The 18,428-nt window shown below is 37.6% G+C and overlaps 1 protein-coding gene across 1 annotated transcript in view; it reads right to left on the bottom strand.

Annotated features, from left to right (window-relative positions):
• Nucleotides 1-18,428, bottom strand: part of TTC17 (tetratricopeptide repeat domain 17) — a 55,847-nt gene that overhangs the window by 22,176 nt on the left and 15,243 nt on the right. Inside the window, exons 4-16 of the mRNA XM_066187881.1 lie at nucleotides 17,850-17,961; nucleotides 16,618-16,749; nucleotides 15,788-15,897; nucleotides 15,358-15,502; nucleotides 14,838-14,977; nucleotides 14,443-14,603; nucleotides 14,013-14,125; nucleotides 12,934-13,074; nucleotides 12,378-12,493; nucleotides 11,105-11,273; nucleotides 10,523-10,600; nucleotides 8,142-8,366; nucleotides 5,781-5,967 (exon numbers count right to left, since the gene is read on the bottom strand). Of these exons, the coding sequence (XP_066043978.1) occupies nucleotides 5,781-5,967; nucleotides 8,142-8,366; nucleotides 10,523-10,600; nucleotides 11,105-11,273; nucleotides 12,378-12,493; nucleotides 12,934-13,074; nucleotides 14,013-14,125; nucleotides 14,443-14,603; nucleotides 14,838-14,977; nucleotides 15,358-15,502; nucleotides 15,788-15,897; nucleotides 16,618-16,749; nucleotides 17,850-17,961 (1,829 nt within the window). The remainder of the gene's footprint in view (nucleotides 1-5,780; nucleotides 5,968-8,141; nucleotides 8,367-10,522; nucleotides 10,601-11,104; nucleotides 11,274-12,377; nucleotides 12,494-12,933; nucleotides 13,075-14,012; nucleotides 14,126-14,442; nucleotides 14,604-14,837; nucleotides 14,978-15,357; nucleotides 15,503-15,787; nucleotides 15,898-16,617; nucleotides 16,750-17,849; nucleotides 17,962-18,428) is intronic.

Below are 18,428 nucleotides of genomic sequence, written 5' to 3'. Positions count from 1 at the left end.
ACTCTACACAAGTGCAATTTAACCTCCTCTTACTCCTTTAGTTCTGTAGAGCTCAAATACAGTGACCTAGAGTCCACTTGTGTGGCATTCACCAGGTCTTTCATGCGGACTGACACTGTATGATCTTCACTGCCAGAGATGCTTGGCTGCCAGAGAGAGAAAGAATCCAGCTCCATTTACAGATTGCAGGTGGAACTTGCAGGGTGAACAACATGCACATGGGTGCACTCCTGTGCATGTACAGGGCAGCAATAAGCAATTGAGTATTTAACTTCAAAGGATAACAATGATCTTAGAACTCCCAGTGTTTCACACAGAACCCACTTTGTCTGTGCTACTGCTAAATGACCAAGGCAAATTATAGCCAATGATGTGTTTCTGAGAGCTCTGAAAAACTGTTCATGTGCTTCATAGAATTCTGCTTGTTGTTTAAAAATCCTACTGGTGTTAACTCTTCTGTTCATACAGATGAACTTTAACATAAAGCGTGAGAGAGTAAAAGCAACAGAGAAACAAATGGTCACAGCTGCCAACCCTTTCGTAAATTCTAAGATAAATAAGAGTACTACCATATGCAGTATTCTCAATAAGGTTCAGCAGCACTAATTGTCTTCTAATATGCAAATCAAGGTGAGAAAAAGCTGAATTCTAAACATACAGAAGTGCTCAGTTCAGAATCCTATATAATTGGTATAGATTCCAGCCTTTTGCTTCAACGAAAACACAACTAAATTCAGAGCTAAGCTCAGTACACTTTGTTCCAAGAGTAAACATCTTAGGCTATGTCTATTCCATTAACATTACTGTAACACCATTAACACTGTAAGTGATAAGCATTCCTTGGATGAACAAGATACAGCAGCTTGAGAAGGAGGAAATTACTTTTATGATAAAAATGTCTAGGACCTCTAGACATTTTAGTCTAGAAATATATAGGAAATGGAACAAAAATTTAGTCGTCTGTTGCTGGGACTATCAAGTCAGCCATAACTGGTAGGGAATAACTGAGTTAAGTGAAAGGTGCATTTAAAAATACAAAGTATTTCACTTCCCTGTGTATTAACACATTATTGTAAAGAAAATTATGTGAGGCTTTTGCTTAATGTTTGTGTATCTCAAATCACTCAAGGGACTTGAAGTGATTGCAGCTGTCAAACTAGTGTCAGAGGCTTAAACTGTGCTGTTGATTTAAGGAAGTTATTTAATCTGTCATAAGCTTACTATTAGAGTTTCAAGCAGAGATTCTGCTTTCAGGTCAACCTCTCCCCTTTAGGTCAATTTGCTTAAAGGTATAAGCTTATTATCTTTAACTTACTTGAACTTGTAAGAACCGAAGTGCTGGGGGATAAAGGGAAATCCATACACTTGTAAGCTGAAGCACCTTCCCCGTGTTTTATTTTAAGGGGAAACAGCCCAGTTATGTTTTCATGTGGCACAGAGTACTGGTACCACAAGAGGGCACTAAAGCCACGCCTAACGCAGATCCACATTGCAGAACTCACTCTGCGGAAGAAGGATGAATGCCTTTCACAAACACTCCCTCTACATACAAGGATTCAGGTTTCTTGGTGGCACGCACATACTACTCATAATGAACTCACACTCCCTCGACTTTCCACAGAGCAGCACAAAGCCTTTTGTGAAAGCACTATCCTGCCAAGGATGAAAGATAGACTTGAACTTGAAGCTTGAAACAAGTCATGTTTCATGTTTTGAATAGCATCAGTCTAATAATAAGATTTTGAATTTTGGTCTTGCCTAAAAGAATGTGAAGTGCATGAGCTCATAAGCAAATGGAACTGTGAGTCAGAGGAAGATGCTTAGTCAGATAAAAATACTATGAGTACAAATGACTTGTGTTTGCCCAGGCAACAATTCTGTTTACACATAGAAAGAAAAGTCTTATTCAACAGCAACTAACAAAATGGCATGTTTCAACGGTCAGCTGACCATCACACTAAAAATATGGTTGTCGTATTGGGTAACCATTTTAATAAGGTTTGGAAACATCTGAACGTTTACATCAGCCAGTGAAGTCCCACAGGAACAATCCCACAGCTGGATAGTCCTCTACAGACCTCAACACCCAACAAAAGCTATGTGTAGTATTTTAAGCCATGAAGTGTGCAAGACAAATCTCAGAAATGCATCATTCAGTATCAGACAAAAATGATGCTGGCTTTCTCTATTAGCTTAATAAGCAGCCCAAATATTTCATTTCTGCACCTTTGAGAGCTGAGCCTGTTTTGCACATTAAGCTTTTTACACTTGTTAACACACATTTCTTGGTCCTGTTAGCTGTGTCAGACACAGCTGCTGAAGTTATCTGTCATGCAACACGAAGTTTTTTAACCTGCTTCAGGAACTGACTCACCAGTAACCTAACAGCAGACAGCAACACCCTTAACACTGCCAAGTCACCTCCAGAAGGATCACCACAGGATAATGCTGGACGAATGAAGTCTTCTAACCTTTTTCTCAAGTATTTGGAAATAAGGCACTGTGTGGGCTCTTGCTGTATAGGATCTATATTAGATGCAACTGCTTGAACTCCTGCAGCTGTCTAAAATAATGTCACAGGTTACATGGTTGGAATAACTCTGGACACTTCACAAACATCCTCCATAAGAAAAAAACCCCACCAAAAACCTCCGCAGATTTAGAAATTCTTTTACAATGAAAAGAAACCTTTATATAAACTTGAATACAGGAGGCGAAAGTTAAATAGGAAAGTGTTGGTCTGAGATTTTTAATTCTGATTCTCATGTGCATGAAGTGACCTGGGTTTGAAATATAAAATATCTATACCAGAAGTAAGTTACTAAAAAACAGTACCAGGCAGCAGTACAGACAGGAGCATATAAGCAAGCATCCAAAAAGTCAGAGTTAGTCTGTCACACTTTCAAAGTCCTGCACTAAGAGCAAATGTCCCAACATGCTTGAGAAAATGCCTATTTCACTTATTTGAAAAAACACCAAGCACAAACTTTAATCAAAAATCAGGCCATGAATTCAGATTTTTGATCCCATATTCCATCTCATGCTAGCGTGTAATTCCCACTGACCATTTGCTGGATTCTGCCGATGGCTCACGGCAGCAGAGCAAGGAACTCCATGTCTCGCTACTTACTCAGTTTTCATGAACAGAGGCTTTTGACAGGCGAAGCAAAAACACAGCTATCACATGGGCCTACAACCCAAAGCACAAGAAGCCTACTGCTGTTACTTTCAGAAATACTGAAGGAATGCTCATCAAAACAAGATATTAAACCAGAGAAACATCTGACATTCCAAATGCTTGGTAAATTTTCCAGCATAAGATATCGATTTCAAAGGATACAAATATTTTATGACATGCCACCAAGTGAAAAATAATCTCTTTTCAACAGTTTTCCTTGGACTGAAGGAGCAACAAAAGACTCCCAAAATTTCAGAATACCTTTAAGTGCAAAATATGATTTCTGAGCACACAGTCTTGAAATCATTCTGGTTTTGGAGACTTAACCTCACTTTCATATAGCCTGTCAAGATTCCTCTTGAGTCAGTTGAAGTTTACAGTGGGGAAAAAAATATTTCCCCAAACACTGTGCAGTAAGATAGGTAAACCTATTGTTCCATTTTTAAATTTTGAGTTTGGACTTAAACCACAAATTGTCATCAAGGCTGAATTAACCAGTATGCTTATTTTACACTCTGCACAAGAATGCACAAAGAATATTTATGCTATTTGTTAGGTTTGTATTTTCAGGTTTTTTGCACTATAACAAATGATGACCTAAAGGATATTATAAATAAATATAAAGACGAGTCTTAGAAAAAGGCAAATAATACAAATACAGAATAAAATACTTAAAAAATGGAATATCAAAATTTAATGAGCTCATTAACATGCTAAGGCATATTGAGCTCCCTCTTGATTTAGCAGCTTCGCAATTCCTTATTGACCAAAACCCAACTCCAATGAACTAGATGAATATATTCATGCTCACTTTGCTAACCAGCGGCCAAGCTGGCAAAAAGAGGCAAGATAACACTTTTCTCTTAAGCACTTTTGAGATGGGTTTTCCCTCACATTCAAGCAATATAAACTTCCTAAACAGCATATGCTGTAACAGCTGACCTCAAAATGAACATCCTGGATGGAGAACCAATGCAAGCAGAAGCCAAAAATCAACCAAACTACATTATGACAAATTTAAGGAAGAAAAGCACATAGAACAAAAGATGTCAAAGATAACTTTGGAGTCCAGATACAACCACTGCTTGTTATTGTTTCTGTTCTGTGAATATACTTTTAAATTGCTTTCTGCTTAACTTCGAAATAGAGTAGCTATGACTAAGGTTTGACTGGAATAACTTCAACCTTGTGAATTACAGACTTTTAAAAGACCTTCATTAAACTAAACAGACATTGTTTGGTTCTTTATTTTTTAGAACAGTGTAAATGTCTCTTGTGATGAAATGTGCAAGTTCCATTACTGTTCACTCCCAGGATTTTTCTAAGAAGGGCAATCTGAAGTTAAGAGATTCGTTGTGAGGTACCAGCAGAGGAGCTGACATTATGGATATCAGCAAGAGATCCATCAGTCGGGCTGCTACACTACTCACTACAGCCCACTCAGCCAAACAGCACTCATTTCTCTGCACAGGTGATGGGCTCTCAATCACAGCAAAATGCACAGGGCCATAAAAAGCAGTATTATTTTAATGGCATAGTCCTGGAATTTCACCTACGATGGCATCATCCATATTGTACCAGGAGACAGGATGGCCTCTAGTCTGCGTTTAGACAGCACAATTCTAGATGCTAAATCAGAGAAGGTTTCTCCACATCTTTTCACTGGAGAGGGAATTTTAAACAACCCTCAGAGGAAGTCCTAGCAATGCTAAAAATCACAAGCTTTTTTCTGGTGAGGTTTACACTTAAAAATAAAGAAAATATTAGATGGAAAGATACCTTGGTAACAATTTGAGATGGAAGGTATTAGAAAGTATATTAATAAATTGTCTTCAGGACTGCTCGTAAGTATCATATTGGCCATATTCAAGTACAGACAAAGTACTGAAAATATTCAGTGGGATTAATAATATGAATAAAATGAAAGAATCCATCTCCAAAAGCTATTATTTTTTAAAAAAATAAGTAGCCATTAATAACAAGAAATCATACTGCTGAAAATATCTGAAATTCTTTGGTGGGGAGAGACTGGATTCTAAGTCATTGTTACAGATTTTTGGAGTGTTAAGAGCAGCGATCGCAGGTCCCACACAAGTAACATAAGGCTGACACAAGTCTATTCCTTGAAGATTGAACTCTAGAAAATGACAACCAAAGCACTGAACACACTGAAAGGATGTGAATTAAAACTAAATTACTCTTCATCAAAGTTTTCAGCTTTAAAGAAACAAATCCAGCCAACTATAAAACCTAAAGGGATGTACAAAGGAGCAGCCTAGCAGTAGATGTGCACTTCCATAAATACTGAATCCAGCATTCCTTATTAACCAGTAAGAGATATTGGTGGTGCTGTTAAAGTATTACTGACAGCCAGGAAGTAATTTGCACTCAGTGGAAGCCCTCTAGATATTCAAGAAGTCACCCTCAAGCAATTATTTAATGGACCTGTAACTTTTCCATTAAAAGCAATGTCTCAACCTTGATCTGTAAAGGTAGAAAGCACTGTGAAGCAAAAGGGTAGAAACTTGAAAAAAAAAATCTCCAACACCTAAGGCAAATAGACATAATTTGACTTGTGGTCCATCTTTCAGCAGTTGCTTACCACTGCACACAGAAGAGGTGATGTTGTACAGGAAAGGATAAAACTGCAAACAGCGGATCATCTTCAGGCTGCTTTCACACTCCAAGCACTTGGTTGTCAAATCCAGCGCATGTCTGAAGGCCTGCAGTGCTCCACTAATGTTGTTCTGAGCTAGGTATGCATTTCCTAGGCTCAAAAAAGTCAGGGGCTGTGAAGAGAAAAACAACACACTACAGTATAAGTATGTTCACTGTTAAAGACTGAAGCCAACTAGGAAAAACCCTGGTCAAGTCACACCCTCACAAATTTGGTGGGAAAGAATTTAGAAAACTTCTTATGCAGGCACTGCCTATTATCACAATGGAGAACAAAACAGCTTTATGCATTGGTGGTAACCAAAAGCTGTTTTGCCATAGGTTTGTGTTCAGAGTTCCACCTTTCCACAATAAAAAAAGCAGCTGTTAAACACACACAAACTGAAATGAAGCATTAAGTATTTATTTATAACCATCAGAAACATAATGCTTACTGCAGAGAATACCAAAGGACTAAAAGGAAATGCACAAAGGCAATTTAGAAATCTGCAAAAAAGTAAAACTATTGCTAGTGTTCTAGCAGGACAGATGCACTGCATTTGCCAAGAGTGTTCACATTTACTTTATCAAAACTAGGTTACTGAAAACACCAATGTCACACTAGCCTAGGGGAACACATTCATGGCTCCCAATTCTTTGAAAAACAGTATTTTTGTCTACTGCTTTTGGCTTCTATCCCCAAAATATGTATTTTTTTGAAAAGTGAAGACTATAAACACCTTTTTCACTGGGTACAACTCAACACTTTAATACAGGCACACAGTAAAACATTGCATTTATTGGATGACTGAAAAGTCTTCCACTTGGACAAAGTAATTCACTGCAATTAACAGTACACTGCTGTATTAACAGTACACTGCTAGAATAATGACTACATCATTGTAATTTAGCAGGCTTTTTTCCCACTGAAACAGTTTTTCACATTGATTATCTACAAACGTGAAGACTGAGGAGTAGCCAAAGGTTTTTCCAACTCAGCTTGTATTACTAAACTGCATTCAGAAAATGGGGGAAGCTGAGCAACAGGATTTATTTTTCTTTTTAACTACTTTTGCTGATAGAGCACATATTTTACTTCCAGTAGCTGTAATTAATTTTAAGTTGTATTTACTTTCCATTATATTCCAGGAAATACCATTCAACTACAATTCCTCCTGCTAGGTTTTCTGGTACAAAAGGTATTACAGGACTGAGTACACCTGAAAAAAAACGGGAGCAGGCATTACTGTAATGAGGGAGGATTTGCTAGTATTTTTGAAGAAAAGCCCTCTTCACACAGCATGGTCCTAAGGATTCCTAGGTTCTTCCCCTCCAAGGCTGTGTTTGCAAGTGTTACTCTGAATGCACATTATTCAAGCATAGTTCTTTCTGAAGTTTCTTTTTGCACTCTTACCTGCCACCCAAATGGACCACATTCCTTTCCAACACTTGAAAATGTGTTTCTAAATGCTACATTGAATAAGCTTCTTCTGTTTTTAGCTTTTTGATGTGCTAGGTGACTGGCAGCCTGGCAGGTTTAAACTCTGTTAATCTAACTAGAGAGGCACAGGAAAGAAGTTGAACTTCTTACTGAAGCATCTCAAATATAAGATCAAAATTATCTGCTACAGTAAAGGTGTTCCCTGCTACGCCATTCCCTCCCCCCTTTCTTTTCACAACTGTTCTGGCCAGTCCAGTAGTTCAAACAGTTTATACAGAAACTGTCTATATGACATAGGTGACAACCTACCGAATGTTTACCATGTTACTGTTCAGAAATACAAAAACCTGGTTTGAATCTGTGGTTGGAAGTAAAGCCACCAAACAACTAGAACATGTTTTCCTCTATGCATATAGACAAAACCTAGGGACAAATAGAACTGTACAGATATAAAGTCAAGTGTCACAGAAAGATGTCTATACAGCCAAAGATCTTGGTGGCATACGTGCTACTTTAAGGGTTTTAAGAATCCAAGTACAATGCTGACAGTTTGACAGATCTCTGTTTTAGGTTAAAATGCTGCCAAACACCAGGATTAAATTCCTTCGAGTCACTGCTGATAATAATAGGTTTTGGGAGGCTAGAAGTCTGTCATTGACTTACAAAAACTTCTCTAGATGTTAATACTCTCAACAATTAGCACCACCACTGGTGCAGTCAGGAATTTACATGAAAATTAACATCCACTATAAATCACAAGCTGGAAGATGAACTGCATTGCACAGGTAAGCACAAGTAACATGTATTTAGAAAATAATGAGGAGAAACACATTCACTGCTGAGCGAACACAAACCCCATCATCTTACCTCAGAGGCATTGATGGCCAAAGCCTTCAGCAGGAGCCTGCTGGCATCCGAATGAAGACCATAATGAAACAAGAGGTTAGCAAGATTGACCAGAGGGATGTCCTGATACTCATGTGGAGCCAAATTATACGCTTTTTGCAAACAGGTGATAGCAAAGGTGCTATTTCCAACTGCACGCCAGTACAATCCAGCTTCATTAAGCACAAGCCATAGAGGATCTTCTGGCTATGGGAGAGTCAGGGAAAAGGATAAAAACACCCAAAAAGAGGTGTCTCAGGAAGACAGAAATGCCTGCTCTTTAATAAGAAGCAAACAGAGCTCACTCTTGCATACTACATTGTTAATTAGATACAAATTAGACTTTGTGGTGACTATTAGCAGATCATTCAATCTACTCCATTCTACTCAAATGGACACGATTTACAGGCTGAACTGTAATTTAGTAGCAGCTGTTCCTCACACTCTACTCATATGAATACTTTGTATCATGACCACAGAATCCCTTAAATTGTACAAGCAATAATGGTTAGTTCACTACAGGAAGCAAGGCTTGTCAGGCAATTCAGTCTTAAAATCATACAAACCCAGATCACAGATCTATGTAAAATGCTAGAATTGGAAAGTCGCGCAGCTATTAAGTTACAGTTAGATGTACTTCCAGGTCCTCTGTCTAACAGTACCTTTCTCTGTCAATTTAAGGTTTCAGAGTTGTTTTTTCTTAGATTTAGTTATCTATTTGTCTTAGGAAAGTTGACAACTGGCATGCATTAGACACTGTTTAAAGATTATAAAATAGTAAGCAGTAAGTGAGGGCAGGTGAAAGAAGGGAGTAAGTGTCAAGTACACCTTGAATATTCCTTCCTTCTCTTTAACCTATAACAGCAAAAACAAGCACACAACTTAGAGGAGAAATAGCAAAATTTAAAAATACTGACATGTTGACAGAGGTAAGTAAAACATCTACTTTCAGATGCACTTTGAAATTATTTAGAAGCATGTTCTAGTTTTTAATATTTTCAACATGCTGCATTACTCAATCTACAAAACATTGACAGTGTAAAAGCAACACCTGAAATGGATGCACAGTCCTACCTACATGTCTGAAGCCCAAATGCATGCCTGTGTAGGAAACACACAGTTGGAGTAAGGAAACAAAACAGTGATACTGTGTTGAATTAGTCAGTAAGGAGATATTAGTTCTGGGTTTTAAAAAAACCCTCACACAAAAGGGTTCTAACTATGGTTCTAGACAAACTGGAAGATATAACATGATATAACGCTCTTTGTTTGGAGTTTCTTACATAATTTGATTTCAAGATTATTAATGACCCCTGTTTTGCAATGCACATACATAACACTGCTTGCATGTTCTTCGTTCCAAACTCCTCACTCAATTATTCTCCATACACAGGTCTCAATCACCTCTCCAACTAAATCCCCAGCAAGTTATTAGCATTTTGTCTTTCCCAATACAATGATACTAACTGCAGCATTTCTGCTCTAAGTAGTTTATCATTAGAAGAACAGGTAAGACACAAGTCTGTTCTTACATCAGCAGACAGAGAAGTTCAGGCTTTTAGCATGACAGCAACAGAATACTACAGTTAAAACCAAAATACTCTTGCACTGCATAGCAAGATATTAGACATGTATAGGACTGTTCTGAACAACATAATAATAGGCATCAACTCCTACTGCTCATTTTTTCTCCTGGTTAAGACAGATGCACATAGTAAATGGTACTGATTTTAGACAAAAAAAGTATCTACATATAATACCTTGACACAACTTCTACAAGAAAGTTAAACTGAGAAATATCAGCTTGACATGTCAAAAAGAGTCAACGTCTCTCTCAATGCTTCCTGTCACTTGACTCTCAAAGGCCCCACGCAAGATGGAGGTGGCATTCCACAGGGTTCTATACAGAGGTACATTCTTTGCCCCAGAGTGCTAATTATCCTGACAGAAGATTGACATAGGGTTGGTTTCCTTGGAGGGAGAGTAGGGGGAAAGGCAGAGTAGTGGGAGGAGGAGGAAGAGCACAAGGCAGGCATGCAGGAAGGGGTGGCAGATGGAGGAGTAGTTCCAAGCTACTTCTCCCAATTAAGCAAATGGCTGCCAGAATTAGCTAATATATTGCTGCTCCATATCATTGCAACAAGAACAAGCAACTACAGGGCTGTTTGGTCCACGTTAAGCTGAATTAGATACTTCTCCACATATTTCTGCTTTACTTGTAAACAAGGATTTTTAAGTTAGTTTCATCTCAGTTAGAGGCAGCAAATAAACTCCGTTCTAGTGTGTCACTGACAACTTTAGAAGTATCAAAACAAATCTTAAGTAAGAATTCTGAATTCATATCACGTGACAGATTGACATACCTTTTTCATGGCATGATCTAGAAACACTCCTATCTTCGTCAGTGTAATAGTTTCATTGTTGATACGAGAATGCAAAACCTGGAACACAAAGATTTGTTTTTCCCCCAACTACTGAATAAATTTTACAGTCAAGATCTACAAGGGCCATTCAACACTTGCTTCCTTAAATCTTCTCTTTAGCAAAGGCAAGATAAAGATATTGTACTAAAAAGAGGATGGGAACACATAACACTTAAAGCAACCGATCTTCAGAATGCAACATGAAGGCTTTAAGTTATCAGCTTGGTAGAATGCAGTAGTTCTTGGAAATTAATTGTATCAAGTGACTGTTACGTTTAAAAGAAAGATGTGATTCCAAAGAGTAAATTAAATTTCCCATTTCGTATGCTTTTGGTCAGTATCTGAAAGAAGTCAGACAAATTAACCCTTTCTCCATTACACTTAGAACGGATTTGCCCACATTTTTGAGAGGAACTGATTACCCTGAAATATCAAAATCTTTCATGATCTGAATAACATTTTTAAGGCAATAAAGAGGAGGATTTAAAATCAGAAGAGAACCAACAAGAAAACGTCTCTTACTTGTCTTGCTTGATTGTCTGGCATCTTGAATTTCAAGTGTACATTAGTGTCTAGTTCCTTGACCAGTATGTTTAGAGATTCATTATTACGAGCATCAGTAATGGAAGAACAATCTGGTGCTTCTTCAAGCTCAACAGTATCTCTTGGGATATTCAGTATTGGCGGGATTCTAGCAATAAGGAGAACCAAGACAAATTAACAGCATGTGCTGCATGTCATCATGTAGAAATACAAGAATCTGCTAAGCCTTGTACTGCAGACTGCTGTGAGATACGACCTGCACACGTGAAGAACTCAAGGACCACCCTTCCCCTGAGAAGTAATTTTGAAGGTCTTTACTTTCCATTTTTAAGCACAGAATAACAAGAACAATGAACAGTGCAGTAGAGATAACAGAAGGTTCTCATATTATGCTAATAAGGATTCTGTGAAGTTTAGGACTGAACAGATACATTACAAAAAAAAGTTGTATTTTTTTACACTAAAACTTGATTTCAAAAACATCAAGAGGTAGCCAAATTACATATAAAGAACATTCTAAGATGAACACCGTTTTTTTTTTTCCAAAGGAAGCTGCTGGATGCTTGCAGATGGGAACCTTTAACACAAGCTCAATACTAGTATTATGCTGACCAGGTAGAACAAAACAGTTTTTTTACTACCACTGTTATAATTTAGTAACTAGGGTATTACAATATTGCATTGATCTATGTAAGTTACCTACTGCAGCACAGACACATTTATTTAATGCTGTATAATAACAAATATTACTGACTCTTCCATGACTAAGCTGCTTTTTTACCTCTGTCCCAAAGGAATGAGCTGGAGTTTTCCACTCCTAATCCTTTTTTAGTGTTTTCTGGTCTTCATCATTTTCTGTCATAAGTAAAGCTAAGAGGATGTATGTAATGTACAAGAGCTAACTGTAGTTATTAAATAGATGCTCACTTCATTCTCTCTCTCTGAAGGTACTTTTTTTTTGGTTAATATAGTCCACAAGACATCAAGACTTGTGCTTAAATCTTCATTCTGTCTGTATTTAACATGTTCACCCTGGACTAACAGTCAGGGAAGAATCACCATGAAACTGGATCTGCTGTTAGGCTTAGAGCAAAGACAACAATCCAGGAAAATGCCTTCTTTCTGTGGAAAGGCCAGAGAAGGAGGTCTGAACACCTCTCTGCTGCTGATTACTAATTGCATCTATCCTCTCCAGAAAGAAAATACTCTTAACTCATATTTACAAATACAGCTTTTAAAAGTCAACACTTGCCTGAACCCCCTGTTTTCCGGAGGTAAGAAATAAGTTGGCAGTTCTTCTGAGTCAGGAATTTTGGGGAAAGATTTCATGCATTCTGACCGCTGAGGCCAAAGAATATGCTGTTTGTCCTAAGGGGGAAAGGAATTATTTATTATTAATATTATCTCAACATTTTAAATATTTTAATGAACAAGGTAATAAAAGGGATATTAAAGGATAGTTTGAAGGAAAAAAAAAACCCCAGAGATCTTTAAAACTATTATTTTTCCATCTTTATTTTTAACATCATCGGTTGAAATTTCTATCTTTACTTAGCTGTACCACTTTACTTGCAGCAGATGTTTACAGAACAACTTCCTCCGTGCTGCAGCAGTTTCAAAGGACGGGAAACCAGTACAGAGAAACTAGACAGATGATTGTATGTTGAAGAAATTCAGAATGCTACATTCTCCAGTGCTGCCACACACCAAAACTGCAGCACAAACACTAAGAAGTTTCACATAAACAAGGGGAGGATTCACTTTCACCCCTCCTCTGTGAAAGGCCAAAGCTCATCCTCTTCACTCACTCTGCTGGGTTCCACACTCCACACTGAAACGACAGAACGAGCCACAGGGGAAGACTGCAATGACTGGCTGTAAACACTTTGGTTTGCATGGAGATCCAAATTCATGGATGTCATACTAGAAGTTGAAGAGTCTTCACCAAACTAGAAACAACAGAAAGACCAATTTTAATAAAGGAGATGGTACATTCCTTGTTGAATTTCTCCATGTTATTTCCCCTTCCCTCCCCACTTATGTAGTGAAGCCTCACTGATGAGCTGAAATTTGGGTAGCAGAAAAAAAAAAAGTAATTTAAGTCTCCTGGTCCACTCAGACCAGACCAAGAGTAATATTCAAACTGTAAATAACTCAACAATGAAAACACAAGAGCAAATAAAGGAAAAAAGGCTAAAAGTTACCAAGCAGACACTTCACAAATAAAATCTATTTATCTAGATTGTACAGCTTGAGATCAAGTCAGAATTGCTAAGACTCATGGCTTTCAGAATTCTCTGAATAATCTGAATTTATAATTACTATAATAGGAAAAACAATCAAAGACAACAGCAAAATTGAAAATAATTACTTCTATTTCTTAAATGAGTTAAGGGGAAACTTCAGAACATACTCCACATTGCAAAATAAGTGAAATCATAATCCTTATCTGTAGTTCTAACACAGCAGAGGTGTTGCTTAGGTGGCTGCCATTCTGGATTTTCAGTATTGCTACACACCTTGCTTCCAAAACTTCCCAGAACTCTTGTACCAAATTTTATTGGTAATCATAGGAAACTAAGGCTTTGGACTAAAATGAAGTTTCTGAATTCAAGTAATTTCTCTCTTCTAAGTAAAACAAAGCCTTTTACAAGAAACCCTCTGTATTTCTATAGTTCACAGTCTCTCAGCTTGTATTAATATCGACAGGAATGTGCATTAAAATACTTGGCACCCTGGAAAAGAAAGAGACAAGAGATTTCTCACTATGATTACCACAGCCAAAATGTAGCCCTTTCGTCAACCCTGAAAAACTTGAAAGTATTCTGCTAATAAAGCAAATGTGATGTAACCTGAAGCAGTGGTATCAATCAAGTCACAGACAAACCTGAACATATTCCACATTTTCAAAAATGTCTCCGCGGTGGTAACGAACAGGCTGATCCCACTGACAGTGCAAGCTGTGCTGCTGGTTGCCCAATCTGCAAATCTGATGGTTCCCTGCAGAGCACAAAATATTTTTTTATACTAGAGAAGTGTGGTTTCTGAGAAGACAAAGCACACAGTCAGCCTCTCTGTCCCCAGTTTGGTCAATCCTTTTTCTTTACTCCATCAGCCCAGAGGAAACTAACTCCAGCTTCAAAAGACTCAAAAAGAATTCCCTGTTTAAGAACATACTGCGATCTCTTGTTTTAATAAGCAAAACACAAGAGCCACTCAGGGCCATCTTAATATATGAAGAAGTTGTATCCTGACACTTAGATAAGTGGATGCCATATTTCATTGCTTTAATGAGCATGAACACTAAAAAGCTGTACCTAGTTGAGCTTCTTTTGCCATCTGTGTCTCATGAATGATGTTCCTCAAGATTTGTTCCTCCTGGATGAGCTTGTACTTGTCTAAAACATCTTGTTGCCTAAGGTAATGGTCATGCTGCTTTTGATATTCCTTTAATTCATTTAATGTTCGCTGAAGTGATCTTGGAAATTAAACAGAGAAGATTTACTTTGAATGCTTTCTACAATATCACCTTTTCCTACACTCTCACACATTTTCAACTCTAGGTTTCTTAAAGTATTCATATGCTTAATTCTATTGCATAATCAAAGAAATACAGAAATTTAAAAACAATTCTTCTTGAAATATAAATAATTGCTGCAACAGAACAACAGAAGTTCAATTGTATGCACTGCCACTGGGATACTTTAGTTACCTATGTTGGGCTTCCAATTTTTGCTCAAGTTTTTGCTGACACAAGACAGCATGCTTCCTTTTTACAGCTTGCTCAAACCCTGGTTTGGCCTGTAGAGCATGATCATAACACAGGACTGAGTGGTTGTACTCTCCAAGCATCTGAAGAATGACCGAGAGAGAGAATTAGCCATTGTGCAGTAATATTTAATGAATATACTCAGTTTCTAAAGAAGCCATTAACTTCAATTTTAATTTAATGGTAACAAGCAGCTTGTCATTTCTGACACTCAAGCCACAATATCTGTTAAAGAAAGGCTGCAGAAGAATTTTACTGGAATTTATTTCCAGGTGCAGATAAAAGCCTTTGCTAAAGACAGACTTTTGAATAAAAGTATCTTGACAGAATCGTAAGCATTAAGCATGAGATGCACATGGAGCTCAAGAGACACTGTAAAAAAGTAAAGCATTACAAGTCCAGCCCCAAAGACTAAGTAACATTTAATTTTCTTCAAGTCTTGGAAAAGAAAGATTGTATTTACTGCGTATATATTTCCTAAAGTGTAATAGCTGGTAAAGAAGTCACTGTAATCCAGAGCTGCATGAACCACAATAGCTGCATCTGCAGAGAAGTGAGCCCGGTGCAAAATATTTGCCAAATTTACCAGTGCAATGTCTTTATTTTGCCTAAAAGAATAAAAGAAAATAAAAAGAAAAAAAAGTTAAAAACTAACATTAAAGGAAGGTAATACTATAAGAATCATGCACAAGGACACCTTCATTTTCCAGCCATTAGACAGCACTTGCTACAAAAATGTCTCAACTATTTATATGCCTAGTATAGCACATAGAGACCAAGAACAAGTAACATGGATTATTCCTTAGGATACTGTCTCAGAAACCAAAACGTGTTTACTATTTAGGATACCTAGAAAAGCAATCTGACAAGAAATCCTTATTAGCAATTCTTACCTGGAAGAAAAATGAAGGGCACGCATGGCACATTCGACTACTTGGTATGGCTCATTCTTTATTCGCCAGTAAAAAGAAGCCATGTTATAGAGTACCCAGGAAGAAGTGTTCTGCAGTAAAGAGAAACACATCAACTGTACCAACTACTGACACATGAACCAAAAGGTTAATCAGGGCTTTAATTACTATAGGATGAAAAGCTGAGCACTGAAGTTGGTGCTCAGCTGTTCTAAGCTCTCCTCTTCCACTGGAAAGCTGCCATTTGGCAACAGTTGTCAAGGTTTAGGAACACTGAACTAGCATATTCATGTATTAAAGAAAAAGAATTTCTGCATTTCAGGCAGGTAAAAATACAAGATGAGGTGAAATGAGAGGTGACAGCAGTTTAAACATCAACATCTTAGCTGGAGTTCAGTGATGGTCCCTATATTTTACAGGAAGACATTCAATGAAAACATACACACTCCAGCACTGTTGTTTCTTCTTTGCTCTTCAGGTAGCCATATTTTTTGTTTAAAAGCTCTTATTACCTTGACAGAGCAATGAATGTAGCTTGCCAGACAACATAACTACATAAGTCCTTAAAAATGACAGTAAGTATCTATTTACTAGCTTTGCTGATGCCTTCTCCTACCTCGACCTGCCTACCTGAAAATGGTCTCTGTTTGCCTTTTGAAACTGAACTGTAAACCAAAAATAAAGAAACCAAATAAACCAATAAACCAAAAATGTGCAAAACGGGATCTGACTGCTTGTATGAGGAGTATCTAAACTTGTGAGACCTTTCCAGCACTCTTTTTTGTGCATCCTGCAAGATTACAGTTTCATACCTTCATGAGCCCGTCATAAATACGGTGACCTATTTCCTCTATACTTCTTCCCAGCCTTCGTGACAAGTATGTGAAGATCGGATCTTCTTTAGGTAACAGGGGTGCAGAAAGATTAACCCTTTCCTGGACACCCTAAAATAAAAATTGAATACAGGTATTTGCTGATGCTTAGGAGCAGAGAAATATAAACAAAAGCATGACTACCAGAAAAATGTCCGGCTTCGTGATTTTACGATCTTATCTTCCTTTCAAGATCTCGGGGAATTGATAGAATAATTTCACCTCTGACAGATAATAATATATATTATTGCAGATCGGAAAATAGCAGAAGCAGCCAAAAGCAGCCTCTGCTTGTGAGTTCTACAGGGGAAATACTCAATTCTGGTAGCACTGTGTATCTGGCAACTACTGAATTTGCTAATGACCACTTGAAACACTTAAGTCAGGGTTGTCAGGTTACACGCACACAATGGAAGTATCCCGTCACCTCTTCTCTTTCATCCTTCTCCAAGCACAAACCTACTTGTTCCAAAAATATATCCAGACCCAGGAACAGAGCTAAAAAGCTGTGTTTAGCTATAAGAAAATCCTTATTTGTTGATGAAAAGACTTGCAATAAAATAAATAGTAAGATAGAAGCACTAAAGCTACATCTGCATTAGAAAATCTGCTCATATAATGGTGTTGACAAACCCAATTTTCCCACCAATCTTCCACCCTAACTTTTCTAAAGCAGCTGAACCTTGTACTACTAAGGAACAATTATCCTCTGGGTTACTGCTTGGCATTCAGATACCAAACAGACATTCAGGTTTGTTAGGAGCTACCAACAAAACTGCAAACAATTTTTTGATCCTGAATCTTCAAACATTTCAGAGACCCTGTTCAGCACTCTCCAACTTTCAACTGAGACAATTCCAAGCTAGTAGTAGTCCCAATGAAAGCTACCAATTTGCTAATGAAATATGTTATGGAAACAAAATACTCCATTTTCCTAAAAATGTCCTCTAAAATAAGGCAAAAAATAACAAAAGAGAAACTGTATACCTGATGGAACAGGTATAACCTCCAATACGAAGGTACTTTAATCAGGGCCCAAGTGTAGTTTTAAAGAAGTGTGGAACAGTCTTGGAAGATTACAATACCTCTCAACCCTGAGTGAGAACTGCCAGTAGGAGTTTTCTATTCCTCTTCCTAATGGGAACAATACTTACTTGCATTCGCTCACTTACCCGCAAGTGCTGAAAAGCATGAATACTGTACGGAAGATCTAGAACTTTTGTACAGTCTGGCTGCTGCAGGTCTGGAGGCACTGGGGACTTTGTGTCTATATAGTCTTCAGGGCTGAGGATATAATAACACAGCAGACTGCAGATTAAAATACTGCTCAAGTTCCAAAGAGATAGTATGGTAGCTGATATAGAGAGTACTCTGATTTAATCATTACAGAAATCCCTGGTTTGGGCACATTAGTCCATTTCTGTTGTATTCTCAGATTTCAGTTGTATCAGGATGTATCACTATAGGATAAAGTAAATAAATTTGTCTGCTTTAGAGAAAACATCAACATTTGGATAGCCTCCAAAATGTATCAGTGTCAACCTAGTGTATCACTGCCATGATTAATGATGTATCTGCCAGGCAAATGGCAATGCATGCAGGCTCTTCAACTGAAACAAACAAACCAATCCCAAATATGGGTGATGAGAAGTCCAAATGAAAGTGTATGACGATAAAATTGATCTTTTCCCACTTCAAGTACTCATGCGATTATGATTAAAAAAATCAACTAAAACAAAACAGTCATTCCT

This window comes from Chamaea fasciata, unplaced genomic scaffold (assembly GCF_029207755.1).
Source record: "Chamaea fasciata isolate MVZ Bird 193981 ecotype frontalis unplaced genomic scaffold, bChaFas1.0.hap1 SCAF_7, whole genome shotgun sequence".
Lineage (NCBI taxonomy): Eukaryota > Metazoa > Chordata > Aves > Passeriformes > Sylviidae > Chamaea > Chamaea fasciata.
This window is presented reverse-complemented; position numbering and strand designations above follow the sequence as displayed.